This window comes from Dysidea avara, chromosome 7 (genome assembly GCF_963678975.1).
Source record: "Dysidea avara chromosome 7, odDysAvar1.4, whole genome shotgun sequence".
NCBI lineage: Eukaryota > Metazoa > Porifera > Demospongiae > Dictyoceratida > Dysideidae > Dysidea > Dysidea avara.
Window position 1 is genome coordinate 21,014,571 of NC_089278.1, and position 24,291 is coordinate 21,038,861.

General features: G+C 36.7%; 1 protein-coding gene across 1 annotated transcript in view; it reads left to right on the forward strand.

Moving 5' to 3' along the window:
- LOC136261096 (serine-rich adhesin for platelets-like) overlaps positions 1-24,291 on the forward strand; it is a 50,248-nt gene that overhangs the window by 11,769 nt on the left and 14,188 nt on the right. Inside the window, exons 7-17 of the mRNA XM_066055064.1 lie at positions 4,760-4,810; positions 4,866-4,945; positions 7,009-7,119; positions 8,855-8,961; positions 10,255-10,339; positions 10,518-10,796; positions 10,926-11,057; positions 12,114-12,219; positions 12,281-12,430; positions 14,160-14,495; positions 20,369-22,120. Coding sequence (XP_065911136.1) covers positions 4,760-4,810; positions 4,866-4,945; positions 7,009-7,119; positions 8,855-8,961; positions 10,255-10,339; positions 10,518-10,796; positions 10,926-11,057; positions 12,114-12,219; positions 12,281-12,430; positions 14,160-14,495; positions 20,369-22,120 — 3,189 coding nt within the window. The remainder of the gene's footprint in view (positions 1-4,759; positions 4,811-4,865; positions 4,946-7,008; positions 7,120-8,854; positions 8,962-10,254; positions 10,340-10,517; positions 10,797-10,925; positions 11,058-12,113; positions 12,220-12,280; positions 12,431-14,159; positions 14,496-20,368; positions 22,121-24,291) is intronic.

Consider the following 24,291-nt stretch of genomic DNA (forward strand, 5'->3'; position numbering starts at 1 on the left):
TTTATTGTCCACTCGTTCACTTGCATACATCAATTATCATCCAGTTTGAGGTATTTCGCTTGACATTCCCACACAATTCAAAACAAAATCTTGTCAATAGTACAAAATAGGCTACCAGTACTAATTGTAATTCCACCAAAATTTCAAGCAATTACGTCTTATTTGCAACACTCAAAATAAAATAAATACTTCAGTATTTTAATGCTTTAAACACAGTTTAAAACAAAATGAATGGTACTAATGTTTCATCGAGGATCTGGTGCCACTGAGAAGAGCTGTAGCTACTTTGCTGCAACAATGTAACCAATGACGTATAAACTCTTTGTCCTTAAATCAAGCGTGCGGCCAAGAAAGTCAGTGCACCACACTGTGAGTATATTGACAGGAAGAAAGAAAACATCTTTTTCACGCATGCATAGCTTCTATAAAGTACACCATTTTTGCATTATAGCTGTCCACCAGGTAGGTAGGATAGGGATTTGATTGAATTCACAGCAGTTATTTGCGAGATATGGGCGTTCAAAATTTTCTTTGTTTTTTCTTCTTAAGCCGCAGGGGCTTTGATTTATTTTCGCATACTTTGCAAAAATTGCTATAAAATGCAAACACGTAACTTGATTGCCTCAATCTTTGGCACAAATGAAGAGTGTATAGAGATGAATTCACGTACCAAGTTTGCTGTGAATCTGATGAATTCCAAGGAGCTATACACGTAAAAAATATCAAACTTCTGTTACAGCTACAGGGTAAACCAAGTATGGGAATAACTTGAAAATTGGTGTGTACATGGGGTGATCATCGTAGCAGTGCCTTTTGATATTTTGAATAACAGTAGAGTTACAATTACAAAGTTATAAAGCAAAAGCCAAAAAAGTGTAAAATCGCATAATTGAGATACTTCAATAGAGCAGTCACTGCGAGGTGAAAAGGTGCACAAAAAATGTCGAAAAAACGTACCAGAGTTTAAACCATACCTAACACTCACATTCTTATACCACTGAAATACTGCTATCTTGGCTGATCACATCACTGAATTACTGCTTTATAAATGAAACTTGTAGTTTAAATCTGCTTATAAATAAATGTTTGTGATTTCATAGATCTACCAATAGAAGCACTACATTGTTCAAGAACATTCTATGTAATAATGGCTGTGTGCATTGTTAACATCATTGTAGCCATTTCTTGGCCACCGCCTTTGATTTCACAACTTTGTGGCTATTTAAGATTGCATCATTTTTTCACAGCTTGGCTGTTTTTGTGTGGATAATGAACAACTTGTAATCCATTATGTATGGCATTATCATCCACTATATACACCTTACTTCTGAGCAGTGTAGCACATCTTCAACACTTGATAGCATGTGACAAGCCTCCAAACCTCGTGTACTGTAGTCAATGGCGCCTGCAAGAAAAGTGTATTTTAAATCACAAACACTCTTTCAGCTTACCATTGCTTTTGTAATCAATTCTCCTGTTGTTTAGATAGCCGCATAAGACTTTATTTTCATTCACCTTGCTTTCTGAGCTATTTAGGTATCTCAACTTCTTATCACTTCTAACTACCACAGCAGGTCGATCCATCTTCTTTGCTCACATAAATGGCTTGTAACAGCTGTCTCTGTACAGCCACTAATCCATCATGGTTAAAACCACAACAAGATGAAATACTCGAATTTCATTGGCTATTTACAGGTATCTAAATCCTGTAGATCCCTTGTTTATGTCTCAGCAGATCCCTGTCTCTGGGACAATACAAAACACGGCAAGGTAATTATGTGCTTGTAACATTGGCAACGCATGAGCATTTATCTGAATAGCAAGTGCCTTTAAAAGTTACGAGGAGGTGTATTGGGCTTGTTCCTACTAACGAACATTACATTTCTCGTGTCACAAGCAGCTGTGAAGGATCAACAAGCAGCAGTGAAAAGGTACAACAGTGAGCCCTGGTCTAAATAAGTTAGACATTGAAACACAGACTACAGAATTTAGTAGCATCCTTCGCTTGGGTGCCACAACACAGGGCCTTTTGGGTTTCTAAATTCCGTAGAACCCTGTGTTTTGATGTTTAAACAGTACAAAGGACACGAATTCCAAGTTCTATCAGTGATGACTTTCTTGAAAACAGACATGTATATGTGTAAACAAACATTATTCCACTGGTGAGCCTTATCACTAGAGCCTTTTGAAAAACTGCAGTCTGTCTCTTCTTAGGTTAAACATCATGTGTAAGGCTCAGTGTACACTACAACAGCAGAAACAACATGGATAAAGTTCAGTAATACCATTTTCATGCCAAGAATAACAGACCAACACATACAAACTAAGCCAGAAAGAAACCTCTTGTCATGTACCAACAATACAATGGGATAGAAGTTGATTTAAACTGCTAGGGCAACAAAACAAAGCAGCACGAGGCAACTTAGTGTGCCAAATTTTGTGTTTGGATCCGGATTCTATAAATATGACGATAATAGATGTTGAGTTGGCCGATAACAGACATCGGTCGATAATTTATTGCTTACACTATACCTTTTTATCTGAGGTGTGAAAGTAGTATATACATATAAAAATGAGGTAATAGATAGGTACAATATGGAATTAAGTTGTCATTATCAGAGTTAACATCATTGCAATTATTCGTGATCAACTATCGTATTTCTATATTTATAAACCGTTAAAAATATTTCGTCGAAGCTAGCATCTGACGAAAATTTTACGCGAAAAATTTTTACCAACATAATATTCGAGAAGTTGAATGAATTTGGTTAACTGCTTTCTGGCCACATTAAGGTTTCTGGCCACATTAAGGTTGATCGAGGTTGCTGCGGTCTTTTAAAAACAAAGGCCTCCCTCATCCTAGGAGAGAAGGGAGCTGCCGGTCTATTTTGCCGCACATTGGTAATGATGCCATCTGTTTCTGTGATAGACAACTACTACAGGACACATTAAATGGAGTATATATGCACAAATATGCAAGTTTATGAAATGAGCTTCTAGCTACAGCCATTTCACTCCAGTCCATTGCTTGACTTGTGACAGACAACTTCTGAATCTGGGGTGCAGCCTCCATGGCTGGAACGGAGACGCCACAATTCAGTTTTGCTGCTTGTGATTCTGCTTCTCCTGTATACAAAAAGGCCTCGAAAAAGGCCATTTAGAATTAATAAAGTTACGTAATTCATTGTTAAAAAATTTTAGTCGCTTGAGGACACAGGTGAAAAATTTTTAACATGAAAATTTGACTTGTGAAAATTTCTCGCAGCTTATATTTATAGAATATGGTAATTTGAAGCAAACTATTTCATTTGTTAAAATTGTAGTTTCTGGTAGACTGCTGTTTTGTTTGTGTGCTTGTTTTGTTTTAAGTGACCACTCTATATGTGACCCAGTCTGGGAAAACCGGTATTATTTCCTATTTAAAAGTATCGAGAAAAGTTGGTTTTAAGTATTTAGTGTGTTGTAGCTCGCCAATGGTTGAAGCTATATGTATTTTCACACGTTTACACCAATTTCTTGCCTTCCAGAGCATCCACTGTGCAAGTAGCCAACAGCTATGTTTCCTGCCATTTTAGATAGTTTTAAACTGAGGTTGGCTGTATCAGGCGACCTCCATAAGAGGAGGGAGGCAGGGACCTGGAAGGTAGAGGTGTACCGATAATCGGATCGGTTAAAATATCGGCCACCAATATGGTAATTTTTACCAATATTGGTATCGGTGCAGAACAGCAGTAGGACCGATATCGCTACCAATATTTATACAGTAGCAATAGTTTGTGCATAAACGGATTATGCATTGTTTTTCTATGTTATCCATGTGGCTGTTTAGTGCCAGTGGCTTATTGTTCACTCTGCAACAAGTGCTACGCTATGAGAATCCATACAAATACACGTGATTCTAGTGTTTGTTGCTGGAAAGCTTATCACAGTCTTTACAAATGAAGTAGTTATAGAGTACCTGTGTAAAAAAAGAAGGGTCACAGGATAACCAAAGAAACTTGCTGTACCAGCTTTCTCACAAGCCATTAGAATGCGGAGCAATGCAGAAATATCCGTATAAGGCTTCATGGGAGTATACATAAAACTGTTTGTGGGTACCTAATTGTCTGGATTGCATAATAGAAACCCAAGCTGTATACCACCACAGGCAAAGTACATACACATGTTGTGGTAAATGTACACCTTTGTTGGCTTAAAATTAGTAATGCAAATATCGGATCGGCTATCGGTTATCGGCTTCTTTTGGTGGCATCAATATCGGATATCGGTACATGCCAAAAACCCATATCGGTACACCTCTACTGGAAGGAGGACAAGAGGCTGTTTAAATAATTGAAAAGGAAAGCATAGGGATGAATTAGGCCAAGTTATGGGCCATTCAGGTCTCAAAACTGGCTAAAATGAAAGGATATTTACAGTACAGGTCATTATTCAACACCACAGAGCTGTACAGCCACATACAGCCATCCCCAGGCTGACCACAGCTCCAGTAAGACCTCACACTGCACATATGAATCACCACTGGGCTTGGGAAAAGCAGCCAGTAAAAGCAGACCACTCTAGTCTAGCTGATTTTTACTGTGAAATTAGATAGTTTATTCATATAGCTTTGTGTTCTTGGTGAAAAATCGAATCTACTGACATGGGCAATAATACCGGCTCTCCCAAATCCAGTTTGTCGCATTCAGTATGAATTAGTTTACAAATACTGCATCAAAATTAAACCCAGTATGTGTGTTAAGTTTTATTTTAAATGTAGGAGTTGCAGACACTAGACATTACTCTTGTTAGTGGATCTGGTGTAGAAAGTGTAAGTACAAAGTACACCCATGTTTTACTATGTAAGTACTGTTGAAACTATGTAGATTGATCTTCAGCCATCATTGGCAATCAGTACAGGAAGAATCCCAGACAATGCAACATTTGGCAATGTAAACATATCAAGGTGTGTTTGAAATGTTTGAATGGATGTCTAGTGTGTATAATATATCTATGCCACAACAGCTAAACTGTGAAAACAATAGTTAAGATTACAAAGATAGCGGCAAAGAAATGACTTGCAATGACGTTAATGTCAATCAATTTTAATAATGAGAAGGTTTTAAAATTGTTATTGACATCATGATTGGCTGCCACCTTTGATTTTAACCTTGGGTTTTTGAAGACCACACCCATTTTCACAGTTTGGCTGCTTTGACATAGATATCAGTTCATTTGACAGGAATTCAGCTTTGGGCTTGCATGATTTTACATCTCTATATATTTTATTTGCTACATACATCATACAGTACAGTAGTATTGTATGTTAGGGGTCTGGCCAAAAATATCACCAAAAAACAATTTTTCACTGGTGCCTTGGTAGTATTGGTTATGTATAATCAAACCCAAAAGTGCCTTCAGTACGACCCAAAATACTTTCAATAGATTGCTACAAAATTTTAAAATGTTTTATTCAATAGAGTTTTCTACTGACTGACTAACTGCCTGCCTGATACCTGATTCCTTCAGACAGGCGTAATGGCTAATGCTACAGGTTTGATTTTTTATACTGTTTGATGTTGCTTCAGTCCGACAGGTGCCTTTTGGCATACTGCAGTATGTACAATGCACCCATTATGGACCTACCTTTGTCCTCCCTTGTGTCTCATTTCTTTTTCTGAAAGCCCAAGGTGTCGATTTGCAGTAATGCAATGGCTTCCCTATATTTGTAAACAGGAATCATCCGTATTTTCCATGATGACTGGATCAATTGCAGAAGTTCTTCTACTGTTCTTCTTTTGTAACACTGTGAAAGGATAGCTGAATGGTCGCTTCATTTTTTCAAGTCAGTATTTGATAGTCGGGGTACCCGTTTAGCTGAAAACATTACCTCTGGCACCATCCTTTCTTTTGATGCGGTATACGTGGGTTCACCAGTCATAATAATATTACAAAAAATTAAACAAAGAAAAATTAAGAATTTTAAGTTCAATTAGGGATCATAGAAAAAGAAAAGCAGGGAAACAAGAGACGTTGCCTACACCTGCAAATATACATTTAATCTATCATGGGTATATATTGAATCAGGGGTTAAATGTTCACTAGTATATCTGCAGGTGTGGCGACCTTTTTGTATATGATGTAGTAGAACAGCTTTTTGCACTCTAATAGAGTAGTCATAGGCCCTCCTAAAACCTTCTAAAAGTTTCTAGAGCATTTTATAAGCTGGAAATTTAGGGTGGATATAACTGGCAGTAGGACACAGTTGAAAGGGATTTGGGAGGTTCAGTTTAGGCCCCTAGTTCATTGTTGGTTTTTTTTCCCAATGTTTTGGTACATTTTTTTCATTCTGGATTAACTGTTCTATTAGAGTATTTCAATCGCATTTGTTATGTATATGTTTGGTTATTATTCATAACTGTGTAGTTAATATTCCGATTTCTTGTAAACTGCAAAGGTTTGAACAGCCAATCTACACATTGATTTTCAACAGAATTTCATAAGCGATTTACTCAAAAATCAAACTTGTAATTTATAAAAACGTAGCAGTGCATTTTGCAATCTTTGTACACAAATCAAAAGATAAATGAATGGTATTACGCTGTTTGTACCCTCCAAAAGCAAATCGAATAAAGCATGCACAAGTTGTGACAGCTTTTCTAAAGTGTGTAAAAGGAAAAGGAAACTTGTTACAATGCGTAATTGGAAGAAAAATACTAAGGCAATAAGATGAACTTTGAAGGATTGTAGCTTCAAGATGGCTACACCAATTCAGCTCAGATTTAATATATGAGGCATCCCCATTTTTCATTGCTATGACGTGTTTTCTTGGTTCCAGTATAATACACACTTGTCCTTTACATGTACCCTCACCAACTTTCCTTGGTCACATGGCACAGGCTAGTATGTCTGGATTTCCAGTGAAGATGAAAATTTCAGCTATATATTGTACATACATATATACACATGCAGTCGCTGTTTCAACAAGTGTGCATGCATATTTATGCAGTTTTTTTTTTATTTTGACAGTGGAGATTCTATTACTGTGTATGATTTGGAGAATTTATCTGCTACCATTTATGCTCTAAACTCTTTGACTTACTTGTATAAAGATTCAGGACCTTCAATTGCTTTACTCAGGTAAATAACTATTATCCAAACATTATTAATGTACACATGAATTCAATGTAATACAGTTGATTTGCACAGCAGGGATCCCTACATTGTACAATAATGAGCTTGCTCATGGCATGAACCATTTGAATTTTGACAACAATTTGTTCTTGGCCCTTATCTTTCATCTACAATTCTAATCATCTTTGTTTTCTTCATGTGAGGAAACCACACCAATGCATTTTTTGTATCAACACCAGGAACATACATATATAGATGTCATCAATGTACTATGCTCTGTAAGTGAAAGTAAGTAGCTGCACTAAAAATGACTACAGAAAACAGAGCAATGTGACCACACCCTTTAATTATTTTTATTATGTGGGCAGAGTATTCTAATAAATCAGTGAGCCTAAAACAGCCTTAGCAAATGCCTAATAGAACATCACATATGTTTATCCTAGTATACTAATTTATAAAGGAAGTGTGGATTCATGTAATAAGCATGACAATTAAGAGACACGATGGTATTACAACCTGCTGTGTGGCCTACTTTAGTATAAGGATTGTTTTTAAAATGAAAGAGGAATGCATAGAGACGAAATTAGGTTCATAACTGAAGAAAATTTACACTACCAATTTTTATCCAACTCCACATAATTAAACAGTTATCCCAGGTTGGCTAGAACCCCATCAAGACTTTGCAAACCTCTGGAAAAAGCAGCCAGCAAAAGCAGACTACTTGACAGTAAAATGTAATACCACAAACGATGAAAGTTTGGCATGGCTATATAAAGTTTGATGAATATTCTGAATCAAAGGAAATTCACCAAGCCTTTTTGCTATTTTATAATGGATGTCTGGTAAATTCACCTAACGTTTATCCACCAAGGTGCCTTCTTCACATGCTGATTCACAAATCTTAAAACTTTCGTTATTTATGGTAGCATTTTGTCTGTAATAGAAAATCAATCAAGCCTGGTGTCATGGGTAATTAGTTTTCTCAGAGCCAGTCACAAATAGGGATGCGGTGATTATGCCAGCATAATTTCGGGCATAATAGGTATGTGTGGGAATCAGGAATTATGCTAGCATTTTGAGGTGATTATAAAGCTTTAACAGAAGGAAAATGTGCAGGTTGCACGATTCCGTTAAAAAAGATCGAGATACTCTAATAGAGCAGTCAGAAACTCCAATATAACAGTCAGTGAATATTATTTACTCTAATAAAGCAGTCGCATTGAAATTAAATACTCTAATACAGCAACCAGCTGAACAATTCAAGATTACTTGAATCTTGAACATCAATGAAAATGGTCTGATACAGCAATAAACTGGCATTATTAGCCAATTATGGTGGCATAGTTTTTGGAATAATGGGCAATTCTCAAAAGCATAATAGGTGTGTGGATCCAAAGGGTTTTACTGAGCCCTTTTTGGGAAAAGGCTTGGCTACTTTATGGCTAAAGCATTTGAAATTTAGTGAAACTGAAATCAGTTTTCTACTGAAAGGTCACTAACTGTGCAAAGTGTCAACATCTTCCCAAAAATGCCTGCTCAGCATGTCTACACTGCAAAACTAAAGAACTTTTTGTTTCTGAATCCACATACAGTCTGTAGTAGTATCTGTATGCTCCTCTTGTTATTGTAATATTTGAAACCTATGTAGTGTACTAAATCTAAAGAACAACTGACACATGAATAAACATCTGGCCCTGTAAATTTATATAACTAATGCTTACAAACCTTTTTATTACTTCAGGTTTATCACAATAACTCTAACCCAAGGGATGATCAGTAATACCATTAACTTTACTGTGCAGTATAGAGGAGATAACCAGATGGCTCCTGTACTGGACTACACAGCAGGTATATATAGTTTGTCTATAGTGTTATGCCATGATAATAATCTGTATTACTGATTCTGTGGTAAGAAATCATCACTAAGGTTGGCAACTTTGTCCGCATTGTATTTGGTGTTTAAACATTCAGAATAAAATGATGACATGCCACTATGCGTAATACATGCAGCTGTCACACGACTATGTACTTAGAATTCCACAAAAAATGAGTTAGCTACATATTTAGTATCTCTGAGATCTGAGAAGTGTTTTCTCAGCTGTTTGATTTTATACATCAACTACCATATAATGGGAATGATTCGTGGAGGAAAACAAACTTGATACATTCGTAAATGTTTTCTTAAATACTTTTTTGGTCAATATGTCATTGACATAAAAATCTTTTGGACACACAATTATTGGTGATAAAATGGTAAAACTTGTAGAGAGTGTGATAAGACGATGGTATTGCTTGAGTCTGTCGCCTATAAATTGCGTCCAGATATGTTGAATACGTTATACCAATGTACACAGCTTGTCACACTAGCTTCCATCAATACCAGTAGCTATCTGCTGACGTTTTTAACGTCGTGTATGCACCTGAATCTGACCGGCTGTAAACATGCACCCAATCAGCTAAATTACTTTATAACATAAAAATCGCAAACGTTTTTGCGAATAAGAAAAAACTAAGGTATTTCACAAATGTTTTCTTCCACGATTCATTACCATTATATGGTATTATATATATCATGTTTTCATGTTTTCTTACATTAATTCTTTAGACAACACACGTGGCCAATGGCCACACTTTAGTGTGAAGCATTTTCATTTTTTCTGCTAACATACATACAAGTCCAGTAGTTTTTGCTCTTCAAGCATGTGGGAAAGTCCTATACAATGGTTTTAGATGTGTTACACACATACACATACACACACACAAACATGCACACACACACACACAAACACACACACACACACACAAACACACACACACACCTTCAAGGTAGGCACAACAATGCTCTATAAAAGTTTTACAGTACCAGATGTTTACTGCAGTCCATATAAATAGCCTCAACTTGTCTTTTTTTAACTTGAAAGATTTGTTCACATGGGTGTGGACAGATGTAACTACATGATTTTTCCAAATTAGTTCTATGAGTGTATGTCTGTGGGCTATATCTTCTCCAAGTAGATGCAATTTTCAGTTGCTCAATTTCAGAATTCGCCACTAAAGTTTTCATGCACAAAACTTGTTCCACCACACCTTTTTAATGTATATGCCATGAAATGATGTATTTTTTGTCACCACCAACAACAGGTGATGAAGTAATATACAGAGAAGGTGATGATCCTGTGAAGATAATTACTGGAAATGTAACCATAACAGATCAGGACCATCCGACGTAAGTGTGCTAATGAATGTTTAGCCTGATAACAATTGTGCAATTTTGAGCAAATGAAAAATCTGTTTAAAAGACCTAGTTTACATACACAAAACTCTACAGGTAGGTGTGTCGTCTTATAGTTACAGCATACAAAAGAGTTTAGTTCTTTGAGTTGAACATGATGACTACTTTACAGATATCTACTGGTGTCAGCTAGAGCTGTGATCATGGACTACACTGAACAAGATCAATTATCACTAACTGGTCCAACTTCATTATCATGGAGTTTTGGTAATGGAGCCCTCACTATCACTGGAGATGGTACTATTGAGGAGTACATTGATGTTATTGGACAAATCACATACAACAACGCTGCCGATGAGCCAATGAATAGTGTACGAATGATTGTGATTACTGTAACTGATTCTCCACTGATTGATAAAACCTCTTCAACTAGCAATGCTACTAATATAATGTAAGTGTTGTGTTATTGCAATAGATGATGGTATGTACATAGATACATATACATCAGTTAGCTAACCAGCAGATGAATGTTTAAAGATTTATTATACTCTTATCATGCCATCCATTGTTTCCTTTGCAGCGTTACAGTGGTTAATACTGATGATCCTCCTGCTCCTGTACTGTTTGATCTTTATCTCACTGAAACATCTGGACCAGTTGGGATCAACTTCACTACTATTGATTCTTCTGATCCCATGGATAACTATACTAAGTGAGTGTTGTGGATCATATCAGGACTGAAACGAAATTGGATAGCCCAGAATATCAAGATTCTTAGACCATGTATTGTCCAGATTAATCAGGTCACATCCATATCAAAAAGTCTGACCTGGATTTCTTTTGCATTGCACACAAATATCAGGCCTTGAGTGCTATGTTCAATAAGGTGATATACATATTTTTTAAATTAACCCTGATTTCCAGAATAAGGCCAGCTGCTTGAACAAAGTTGAAAAGAACTAAGGGCACAATTGTAACCACATTTTACAAAACGATCCAAATTGCACATCTGGCAATATCAAACTAACACCATCAGTGTATAGCTACACTACTATTGTATTGACCTTCAGTATTACCCAAACTACTTGCGGCTGGTTTTAACAGACATCTTTTCTGGATGGTGTGGAAAGCTTGAATGGTCTTGTGAAGGCCCTGGTTTCACAAGAATCAGTGGCGCACAGGTGGATGGGCTCATATAGTTGGACAAACATTTTCTGTGCAGTTTTTGCTGCATATCAGCCACTAAGAAACCAGCACAGCCCTGTAATCTCATGTCTGGACTCCAATTGTGGTATAGCTCTGCCCCTACCTCCCACCCCTTTGTGAGCATTTGTGATACTACTTTGCTTGTCCAACTGCTCACTTATTTGGCAGGAAACTCTACCAGTAGCTATGATTACTGAAAGTAGTCTGAAAGACGATAAATTGATGCATCTCTTGTGCAAATTTCATACACATGCTCACTTCCCTTGGCAAGTTATAATGGTGTAAAGCCATTTGTTTCTAATGTGCGATTTGAATTGGTTTTCTACATCCAGCCTCATAATGGCTAATTTTCTCAAACATTTAAATTCAATAATAATATTGTGCCACTTTATATTCTTGAAAAAAACAAAAACAAGGTGAGTCGTCAGCAACTGTGAACCAATCAATAGAAAGGTACTAAGGTACTCCTGGGCTCCAATGGGCCATCAGGTGATCTGGATGTAACCCATAATTATTGTGGATAATTATACAAATTGTATGTATCTCAATACTCTCTCTGCAGTGCCTCACTTACACTACTACCAGCATCTCCAGATATTGAATCACTCAGTTATAGTGGAACTCCACCACAACATATTACCGTTGACAGCAGCTCACCATATGCCATTGTATGTTACTATATTATTTTGTTCATTACATATTACAATATTCACAATACTGTACACTTAGATTATTGACGGAACTGGTAGCAGAGAAGAGTATGATACAATCATCAAAGAAGTGACATATCAGTGGGGGTCATCAAATGGAAACCTTCCATCTGGCCAGTTATCACTAACAGTTACTGATCACTTGAGAACAACAACTGTAACAGCTAAAGTGAGTGAACGAATGTGTTTATTAGATGGCCCACACATGTCATGTAGTGTAGTGGCTAGGCACTGGCCGATTATGCCAGCATAATTTAAAGCATAATAGGTGACCAAAAGCATCAAGCATAATGCCAGCATAATAGGGACGATGTTTGAAAAATTAATTAAATGCGTAATACGCGCGCCTGAAAGAAAGCAAACATTCACTGCCAATAGTATCATTAGTGCATTTCATATTTAAAACACATAATATAACTTATTAAACGGTTTCTTTGTTGGTTATTTACACTTTGCAGAAATAAGATTGAGATACTCTAATAGAGCAGTCACTTACTCTAATAGAGCAGTCAGGAAAGGCTGCTATACTCTAATAAAACAGCCAGTTCTAGAGCATAATCTTGATTCTGAAAGCATAATTTTGAGCATAATAGGCTTAATTTTTGAGCAGTGCTCAAAAGCATAATAGGTAAAATTTTGGGCATAATAGGCCGGAGCCTATAGTGGCTTGGATAAGGCCTTTGATACAATAGTCAATGGGATACTGTCCACCTAACACATTAGGTCCCTGGTCTATGCTGTCCATTTAACACATTAGTAAAAATTGTGACTTAAATATATGGTGTGATTAACTTCGGACATGACTAAAATGCGGGAAATGAACTTGTGAATAGACTTGCGAATGGACGGGAACTTGCCTTAAAATATCTATTAGCACAATAGCCATTTGGAAACAATATCAAATGCTACAGTGACAGTAAATGAACCTCTGAACATGATCTCGATGCCAAAATTAAGCTCTGTACTTACAACTGATCTTGAATTTCTTTCTTTTTGTGCTCAATTAAAAGTGCACTCTTCACGGTACGACTGTAAACAAGCCAAGACACAAGCTTCAAGACTTGCTGAAGAGATGCTGTTACTTGGATTTGTGTTCAGGTTAAATTGCTGCAATTAGTTTCATGATTGCTTTATACTTTAAGTGGTGATGGGCAGTCGTCAAGGTCATACCACATTGTAGTTCATTGTCTGGTAGAAGCTAGCTGTTACAATATTCGTGTTATGTTGTTGATGATGTTAGCCTTGTTTACAGCACTAATAGTGAAACTTGGCTATCACTCACATTAATCAAAGACTAGTTTTAAGCACAGAGCTTGATATCACCTCAGGCATGTATTCAAAGGCTTCTGCAAAACATTTGTTGTATTATTGTTTTTGGGATGCTATACTGTAAGCTATACTAGAAAATTATGTTTTAGTATTGCCCATTTGCAAGTCCGTTTCCCAGTCCGTTTCACGTTTTAGTCATGTCCGATAAAATTATCTTCTAAGTAATATTAATGTGTAATTTTGTTTGAGAATACAGATGTTCATTTTGTGTGCACAATAAATAGTTAATTTGAGTATTTTGTAAACAAAGCATGTAGAAGATTATAAAACATTTCTAGTAGTCGGTGTTACTAGAAACTATGTGGCTGTAATTGAGATTGTATGTTTGCACCTTCATGAGATTTGTTGAAACAATACAAGAAGGAAGGTTACCATACCAGCATTTAAGAATGTATATGGTGACTTAGGAGTAAGCATTTTTTTCCCTCTGGATGACAAACTACAGTTACATATATATTTGTGTGTATACAGCCTTAATATACAATATACCTGTTTCAATAGATAAAATAATATCTTAAATTAATAAATTAAGAATGAAATATATTTATCCTACTTAATTTACAATACAGATCTTTGTTGCATCAATTCCTGATCCACCAGTGTTTGGTTTCACTGACCAGTCATGTGATGTTAGTTGTGTTCAATATTTATATGATACAAGAATTGATGGTCCACTCCCTGTACCTTACAAACAGTTCACTCTGGCATCTCATATGTTGTGTTTGTGTGACGTTGATGATAACAACATAACATCTGCTACTGTAACTGTCTCTGGACAAAACGGAATTGGTAATGCAACCTTTAACAGTTACGGGAAAATTGTGATAACTGAAGAAACTCTCAATGATACAATGGTGTTTACTTTTACTAATATAACAGAAGGAGATTTTGTAGACCTTTTATCGGTGAGTAAGCAATATTGAATTTCAAAACACACGGTATGTCGTGCGGCCAAGAAAGCTGGCGACCACACCATGAGTATATTGACAGGAAGAAAGAAAACAGCTTTTTCACGCATGCATAGCTTCATGGCCCCTTCTCCAAAGCACATCATTTTTGCATTATAGCTGTCCCCCAGGTAGGGTACGCCACACAGCAATTTGATTAAATTCGCAACAGCCATTTGTGAGATATGGGCATTCAAATTTTTGTTTTAATTTCTTCATTTTTTTTCTCCTTATGCTGTACGGGGGGAGGGGCTACGAAGGTTTCAATTTCTTTTCGCACTTTGCAAATATTGCTATAAAATGCAAACATGTAACTTGATTGCCTCGATCTTTGGCACAAATGAAGAGTGTGTAATGGTGGATTCACGTACCAAGTTTGTTGTGAATCTGAGGAATATTCAAGGAGTTTTGAGCATTTATTCACGTAAAAAAAGATCAAACTTCTGTCACGGCCACAGGGTAAACCGAGTATAGAAAATTGGTGTGTAGATAGGTTGATCATCATAGCAGTGCCTTTTGATAGTTTGAATAGCAATAGAGTTGTAGCCACAAAGTTATAAAGCAAAAATCAAACAAGTGTAAAATTACAGTATTGAGATACTCTAATAGAGCAGTCACTGCGGGATAAAAAAGGTGTGCAAAAAATGTTGAAAAAAAACTTACCAGGGTTCAAACCAGGGACCTCCATATCTAACACCTGCATCCTTAATCACTGAACCACTGCTACCGTGGCTGATCACCTCACTTAATTTCTGCTTTATAAATGAAATTTCTAGTTGAAATCTGCTTATAATCAAACATTTCTAATTTCGTAGATCTACCAATAGAAGTACTAGATTGTTCTAGAGCATTCTATGTATATTTTATCGGAAGTTCTCAAAAAAATGTGCACTCTATTGGAGTATTACAATAATATTATCAAATATTGAATTAATTCATGCAATGAAATTCATTTATAAGTCTGTCTTCAATAATCATCATTGTACGTATCTACATAGAAAAGAAGAAATGTGAGTAAAAACAAACCTCAAAGTCAGCCATAGGTTGGTTTTGGGGCCTTATAAAGTACAAAAAGAAGTGAAATCCACACAAAAACAGCCAAGCTGTGAAAAAGTAGTGTGGCCTTTAAAGCCTAGGTAGAAAAAGTTATGAAATCAAAGGTGGCAGCCAAGAAATGGCTGCAATGATGTTAATGCTAAAAAAAATTAATAATGGCTGTGTGCATTGTTAAAATTTATTAGCATTAACATCGTTGCAGCCATTTCTTGGCCGCCACCTTTGATTTCACAACTTTTTTCACCCAGGCTTTTTAAGGTTGCACCATTTTTTCATAGCTTGGCTGTTTTTGTGTGGATAATAATATCTGTCTCAATGTATGCAGTGTCAAAGTATAAGCATATCAAACGATTTTAAAGATGACTAAAGGTTCTACAAATATGTAGCTATTGTTACTAAACTACAGAACAGAAACGTACTTTATAAATACCTCAAATAAGTTTTCCAAAAATTCTCTCTAAATTTTATGCACAGTGGTACACATTATTTTATGCTTGAGTTGAATATCAACACATCAACTGTGGAAAAATGGAACAAAGTTTGGAAGTGTATATACACACATCTCAGAGGTGACCATAATTTTGGTTGTGCAGAAAATTTGGTTAAAATGTTTCAGGAATAAACATATGTAATTTATTTGCATTCATGCACTGTACGTCTTTACATTGCTACAGAGCAAGTATCATACAGTACAATAGTGCCGTATAGTAGGGATCTGGGTGCCCACCTGCTAAAAGCCAGTGTAGACCACCGCAAATATTTTAATGCATGCTGCACAAAACTTGTCCGGATTACTTTGAACTGTCAAGATGGCTGGTACAGCAGATTGTTTAATTTTTCCTAGTGGTACAGTTCCTTGTATATAGTTAAAGTGTTACAGCTACTGTTTCAGAAGACCTGGGTAAGAATATTTCAACAATAACAGCAGCAGTATTTATACACACATATTAGTATGGCTTCTCACTTTACATTATACAATAGCTTGTTTAGAGGTTTACCAACTTAGTCACCTACACATGTTCACTTAGTCACCTGTGTGTCCTCAAGAAATCATATACATGATTAAAAATTATAGCACAAAAGACACAATGCAGTACTTGGTGAATACGCGTCTTTCGATATCGTACTCCTCTAGGAGTATCGAGGATTTTTCCAAGGTGGTTTCTGATTTTATAGTGAGTTATAGGTGCTGGGGTCTGGGAGCACAGCCCCCAGCTGCTGACAGAGATTCTGATAAAATGCTTCAAAATTTACTAGATCAATGATTTCATGGGTAGCATAAGCTATTTCAATACATGATTTGTTCCCTTTAGTCACAAATGTCAATTATGGGTCAGATATTGTAGTGACCCAAATAAAAAACTTAAGACTTAGCTGCTAATTTATTCAAGTTAGTCTTATATTTGTATCATTCTTTATTGCCGATTTAAAATTGCATTCTCTAAATGTTCTATTAGAATAGTTTTGACTTACTGTATATTGCCATATCAATATGTATTGCATAGTGCCCACCATTCTCCACAAAAACAAGTTTGATGTGCTGCTTATAAAACCAGATGCCATGCTAGTTATATAGTTGGAATTAATCAACAATGTAATATTACATTGTTCAACTAATAAGTTTCCATTTTGTATTTACATACAGAATTATCAAATTAATCAAATTATTGTAATTTCATATTTTGTAATTGGTGAATTACTTTGCAATTCTCTAATTACATTGCTACGCACAGCTAAGCTAGTGCTATTTGAACAAACCGCTTTAAAGGGGCTAGCAAAGCCATTCAATTTTGACGATTTCACCAGGTCAGTGAAATAATGCATGTTGTCATAACTAAATGGAAGTGTGCAAAACTTATATCACCAGTATGCATTTATGACCGAATAACTAGTAAGAAACCATGGCTAATATAACTAATGAAGGGATAAATGAATACACTTACTGAATTCACCTTTTGAGAAAGGTCACGAGGTGATAGTCAACTGGAAGAACACGCTTGTTAGCATTTCTATGGTGCCTTACTTCATAACTTTTTTACCTGCTAATGGAGCTAGCATTCATTACAGTAACGTTGTCCATTAGTGCCCCATTAAGTACAGTTGCCATCCAAGTCCCATGCATTCCCATTTATATATATTTTTGCAACTTGCATTATTTCACTGGCCCGTTGAAATCATCAAAGTTGAATGCAGTCAAAGAAATACGCTTTTCATAGTAACTTAAAAGGCCTGCTACGGTGATTTTTGCTAATTAAATACCTGAAGAGCCTAATGATAAGCTAGTACCAGGAAGTTTGTAGTGAGTCAGTACACCTGTATTCAAACCGGCAAAAGAAATCACCTCAGTACAAAGTTTACCTTTGCTGAAGTTTAATACGGGCTTCATTTAATGTTTAATTCTCATAGGTTGAGGCTGGCAGGCCAGTTTGTTTTTAAGCAGTCTGTTGGAGTTACGTTCCTTAGCAGTGCATAGCAACATAATTACTAAATTACAAATAGTTCATGAATTATGAAATACACTAAATTATACTTTTACAAACTAGCTGATGGCATAGCATTACATGGTTGATATTTAGCTAGAAAGGAATAGTTTAACTGTATGGGCACCTGATTTTTAGAAGTAGCTCAATTTGTTAAACCACCCACATCCGGCCTTTGGCTGGCTGTGGGTGCATAGCCACTTTGCTCATGTGGGTGCGGAAAGACAAGCAAATGTTATGCAAACATATATACAAACGCACAGGCTATGCTAAAAGCAGCCAGTATGTGAGAAATGAAGGCTGTACAACGTCAGTTTTAACCTTCTAGGTAGGTATGCTTTTGCTTTGTGGCAGGTTATTTGCGCCAGCTTGAAATACAGGCAAAGTGAATTACAAATTAAACTTGTTGAAATGACAAAGGCACATTCCAGACTTGAGTTAGGTATTGAGACATAAAATGGAGGCCATACGATGTGTCTTGAGCTTCTAGACTTGCGACAGTGGTCAAGCTGGCAGACCAAATTTTGGGTTTAGGTGATTTTTCAATATTCATTATTCTGAAACAGTTTTCTTTGACACTAGGACTCTTCCGTAAAGGCACTTTTTAAACCAGGTGCATGCCTACAGCTAGCCGAAGGCCAGCTATGCCTGTTTGCTGAAATTATTTATATAAAAACGTGTATGTGTGTGTGTATGTACCTATCTGTCTGTCTGTCTGTCTGTCTACCTATATCTACCTACCTACCTACCTACCTACCTACCTACCTACCTACCTACCTACCTACCTACCTACCTACCTACCTACCTACCTACCTACCTACCTACCTACCTACCTACCTACCTACCTACCTACCTACCTACCTACCTACCTACCTACCTACCTACCTACCTACCTACCTACCTACCTACCTACCTACCTACCTACCTACCTACCTACCTACCTACCTACCTACCTACCTACCTACCTACCTACCTACCTACCTACCTACCTACCTACCTACCTACCTACCTACCTACCTACCTACCTACCTACCTACCTACCTACCTACCTACCTACCTACCTACCTACCTACCTACCTACCTACCTACCTACCTACCTACCTACCTACCTACCTACCTACCTACCTACCTACCTACCTACCTACCTACCTACCTACCTACCTACCTACCTACCTACCTACCTACCTACCTACCTACCTACCTACCTACCTACCTACCTACCTACCTACCTACCTACCTACCTACCTACCTACCTACCTACCTACCTACCTACCTACCTACCTACCTACCTACCTACCTACCTACCTACCTACCTACCTACCTACCTACCTACCTACCTACCTACCTACCTACCTACCTACCTACCTACCTACCTACCTACCTACCTACCTACCTACCTACCTACCTACCTACCTACCTACCTACCTACCTACCTACCTACCTACCTACCTACCTACCTACCTACCTACCTATCTACTACCTATGTTTGTCCGTATGTGCCCAAAGGGCAGAAAACAAATCAGGTGACTGTAGGTTTGTTTTCACGAATTAGGTAGCATGCTTGGGTGGTATATATTATGCCACAAGGAATTCATCTGATATATATGCCTGCACCCTAAGACTTGGGCATATATATCATGCAAATCCTTTGTGACCATGGTATAACTATTGGAACATGACAACCATTCCTAGCTCTATTATAGTGATCTCAAACACAGTGACCACACCCATTAATAACTTGCATGGTGAACAATGAGATATAGCAATCAGGCACAACCACCTGATTAGTCTAGCTGCACTTTTAAATGAATAGAAACAAGGCATATGGTGACAATACCCATTGAAGTATTACATAGGCCAGAGCATACAGTTATGGTATACACATGTGATTGTTCTATTAGAGTGTGGTACACGGCTGTTGTATTAGGGTGATTGCTTTATTAGAGCGAGTCTCTATTACTACACAAACTAATAGGGGTCCAAGCAATAGCAATGGTGAAACAAGACATATGAATGATGATATTACAACCTAGCTTGGTGGGAAAATTTCTACTTTTGGCATTGAGCAAAATAACATGCCAATGAAGAGATTTCCTCACAGAGCTATGTTGTAATACCATCATTTTTCACTGCATTTTATCACTTGGATCCCTACTTCATTTGTAAATTAATAATTTTCAAATATGCTAGTATTATGCCTAATGTAGTCTTTGAGAACTCTAGGAATATAAATAAATTCTATCGACACATTTGTGTACTATACTTTACAATGCATTTATCTTCTCTTGTGTGTAGACCCTAAACAGCTTTACTTATGGATATAACTCATACACAGAAGGGATCAATACAATAGGAGATGTAGAGATCACATTTACTGTAACTGATTCCACCAGTTTATCATCCACTGCTATTATTACACTACAACCACCTGATAACATTAACTGTCACCTCACAACATCTTCTTGTAGTGATTTTAGTTACTGTTTAAATGAAGCATTTCTTTGTGACAAGACTGACTTTCCTGTTAGCATACATCAAGATTTCTTCCAAATGCTTTGTGATAGTATTAGTAATTTATCAGATCCTAGTGTGGAGAATTGGAAGAGAGAAGTGTTGAGTTGTATGTATTATGAACTAACTGTTTTATCAGCTAGTTATGTTAACACTGAGCCACGATCTTTAGAGTGTAAATTTTATGAAGATGATTTTATGTTCACCATAGAGTATTGTGTTACTTCTCAACCATCTGTCTATGAGCAGTTTTGTAGTTCAAGTGAAGATGATGCTATACCATCAAACTTTATTCCAATGTTGAACTTGATTAAATATTATAGGAGATCAATCTTAGGGCAGTTTGAACAGTTAGCCATTATTTGTGATTTTGAAAATCTGCAAGAACAGTTCTATGCAGCAGGCAACGTACTTTGTTTAAATGTTCCAGATGGTGTTTCTTTAAACTTACTTACTAGTTTTGGAAAAATTGTAGCACCTGATTCTCTTGAATATTTCATTGGACCTTGTGATGGTTTTACTCGACAGTCATCATCAGTTGGTCGAAGAGACATTGGTAACTTGGTAAAGAGACAAATGGCAAATGCTACAACTACTGGTGTAGATCAGTTTGTACCAAACATGACTTTGACTGATGGTAATTCTACTTGTGACAGTTTTATGAGAATCATGAGTGACAACATCACTATTCTTAACTGTCCATCTTGTGGTGATGGTAATCGAACTATTAATGAAGACTGTGATGATGGTAACACCAATAGTACTGATGGATGTTCAAGTAATTGTACTATAGAGGAAGGTTTCGTGTGTGATGTACCACAAGGACAGTTGAGTGTTTGTACAATGTGTGGAGATGGTGTGAGAGAGGGAATAGAAACTTGTGAGGATAATAATACAATGAATGGTGACGGGTGTAGTGTTGTTTGTCAAATAGAAGAAGGCTTTGTATGTAATACAAGTGTTGATCCAACCAAGTGTTCTTTCTGTGGTGATGGTGTAACAGAGCTATACGAAGAGTGTGATGATAATAACACAATGAGCAATGATGGGTGTAATTCTACATGTCGTACTGAAGAAGGGTACGTCTGTGATCCAACTGTTGTTCCAACTATTTGCTCCTTCTGTGCTAATGGCTTAACTGAACTTTATGAACAATGTGATGACAACAATACAATAGATGATGATGGATGTAGTAACTGTACTATTGATGATAGTTACTTGTGTGACACATTAGTTATACCATCATTGTGTACATTATGTGGTGATGGTGTTAAGGAAGGTATAGAAGAGTGTGATGATGGTAATAATGATGATATGGATGGTTGTGACACTAACTGTTCTCTTGTGCTGCAAGAAGATTATATGTGCATGGAAAATGCTAGTAACACTACAATATGTGAGGAGAGACCTGATCCTGACATTCTTAGTATTAGCAAAACAGGAGAAGTTCCAGATGTTTTAATACTTTTCAGAGATCAATCACAGTTTTTCATTGATGATCTCACAATTGAAGTTAGAAGATCTACTTTAAATAATGTAAGTAACTGCACACAGTTGTAATTGGTTGCAATTCATCTAAAGTAATGTATTCTCCTTGCTAACCGTTGCAAATGATAGTGCAATTTTTGCTTAAATTGTTTTATAATTAACTAACCTGTTATTTGTCTTTTGTAATCGGGCACAATGTGGATTCTATGAAATTTATAAACCAGAAAGCCTGAATCTGTAGCACACAAGCAAAGCAAGGGCACTACTAAGGGCTTGAGGGTTTATAAATTTCATAGACTCTGCATTGTGCCTGTATAACTACTTTAGACTCTATGTTATATTACAATCAGATTACTTACCTTGTCCATGGTGGTTTCTGCTGTACATTCGGAAAAGGCGCGGCTAGTTTTCTCTCAATTATACTAGTGCCATGGCAACTATGCATGCTCATGTAACAAAATAAACACCATTCAATGATGCGTACTCATCGAATAAACCTAGATTTTGAGCATATGTTATATTGTTCCTGAAGGTGTGGAGTATATTAGAAACAAGGTGGAGTATATGAGATTTATTACCCACCCAAAACAGTCCAAATAGAGTCAAAAATCAAATAGTAACATAATAGTACTCTATTAGAGATCAGGGTATTTTGTGCTTTCTTGCCCTTAAAATAACCAAAAAAACAGTCTCGGTTTTCCTTCAAAACAGCTTGACAGTATTGGTTAAGCATACCCAACCCAATAATTCTTTCAGAGCAACCCCAAATCTTTCCAAAAAGTAGCTATGGAATTTAAAACATTTCCTCTTTATCTGACCGACTAACTAACTGATGCCTTTAGCCAAGCATAACTCAACAATGCATAAGGCTACAGGCTTGATATTTACACTGTTAACATGCTGATTGGTGTGGAAACACCCCAGGGCAGTGTGCACTCGGCATATTCAAGCAGTGCACACCCCGGGGTGAAATTACCACTTACCATGTATTTAGTATGTGTGCATACGAAATAGACACAACTATATAATGTTTTCCTAGCTATACACACCACCCTTCCACCGCACCTAGCTCCATTGCCTACTTTTTCCTAGTTCTAATCATAATAACATTTTCCACAAAGCCATAAAGTGTACGCAACAACACCAAACAAACAAACAAACACTCATGCAAATATCTACCACATAACATTGCACCATTGCCATAAATATACATAACAACACAAAACACAAATAACATTCATACAGATATCTATACACAAGTACTTTGGGGAAAGGGCAACTGAGGAAACTGTTGGAGTAGGGTGTAATAACTTTTGCACAAGCCACGCAGACAAGCATTGTGGATATGGCATACAGTTGACCACGAAGCAAATATGTGTTCCAATTAGTACAAGATTGCAGCAACGCACCATATATGCATAGCAACACAACGTCATAGCAGCAACCAATGAATAATCATACAAGTTAAATTTAGCATAATTGGTTTGGTTTGGTCATGCACAGATAATTAGCACTTCATCCATCTGTCCTTGGTCCTCAGTTGCCGTTTAACTATATATGGGTATCTAAGTTCAATATCAGTAATTGGATGCACAACAACCAAGTAAACAATGTAACTAAGTGATACATGCAAAGGTTCAATTTTTATTGTAGCATTATTTTATATATATATATATATATATACATTATATGGACAACCGTACAAAGCGCATACAACAACATATGCACTGGCACATATACTTAATGCATGGTTTTGGGTGGGAGGGAGGGAAAAAGTTTTTCTGTCCGCGAACACGCCATGCACTATGGCATGATCTCGTGATCTCAAACCTGTCAAACCAGTTTATTACAATGAATCATTATGACGTCATTACGTCTCGTGTATCCTATAAGATTAGTTCAACTTTTACCTGAAACAAAAGTGTTGATTTCAGTTTGTGGTGCTAGCACTGCTAATATACAATGCCTCTCTAATGGACCTTACAGTCAACTCAAGGATTCTGTGTTACTGAATTTAATTACTTTACTCGAAAGGCTAGTTTATCACTAAAGGATGCTGGCTTCATTTACTATGGTATGGTACGTAGATTTGCACTGTATCCATTCTATGCCCACACCAAGGCATGTTAACTTCAATTTATTGCATTGCAATAAATTACATTTCAATGTCACTTCATTCCTACGTAGATATGTATTTTTGACAACTGCAGTGCATGTAA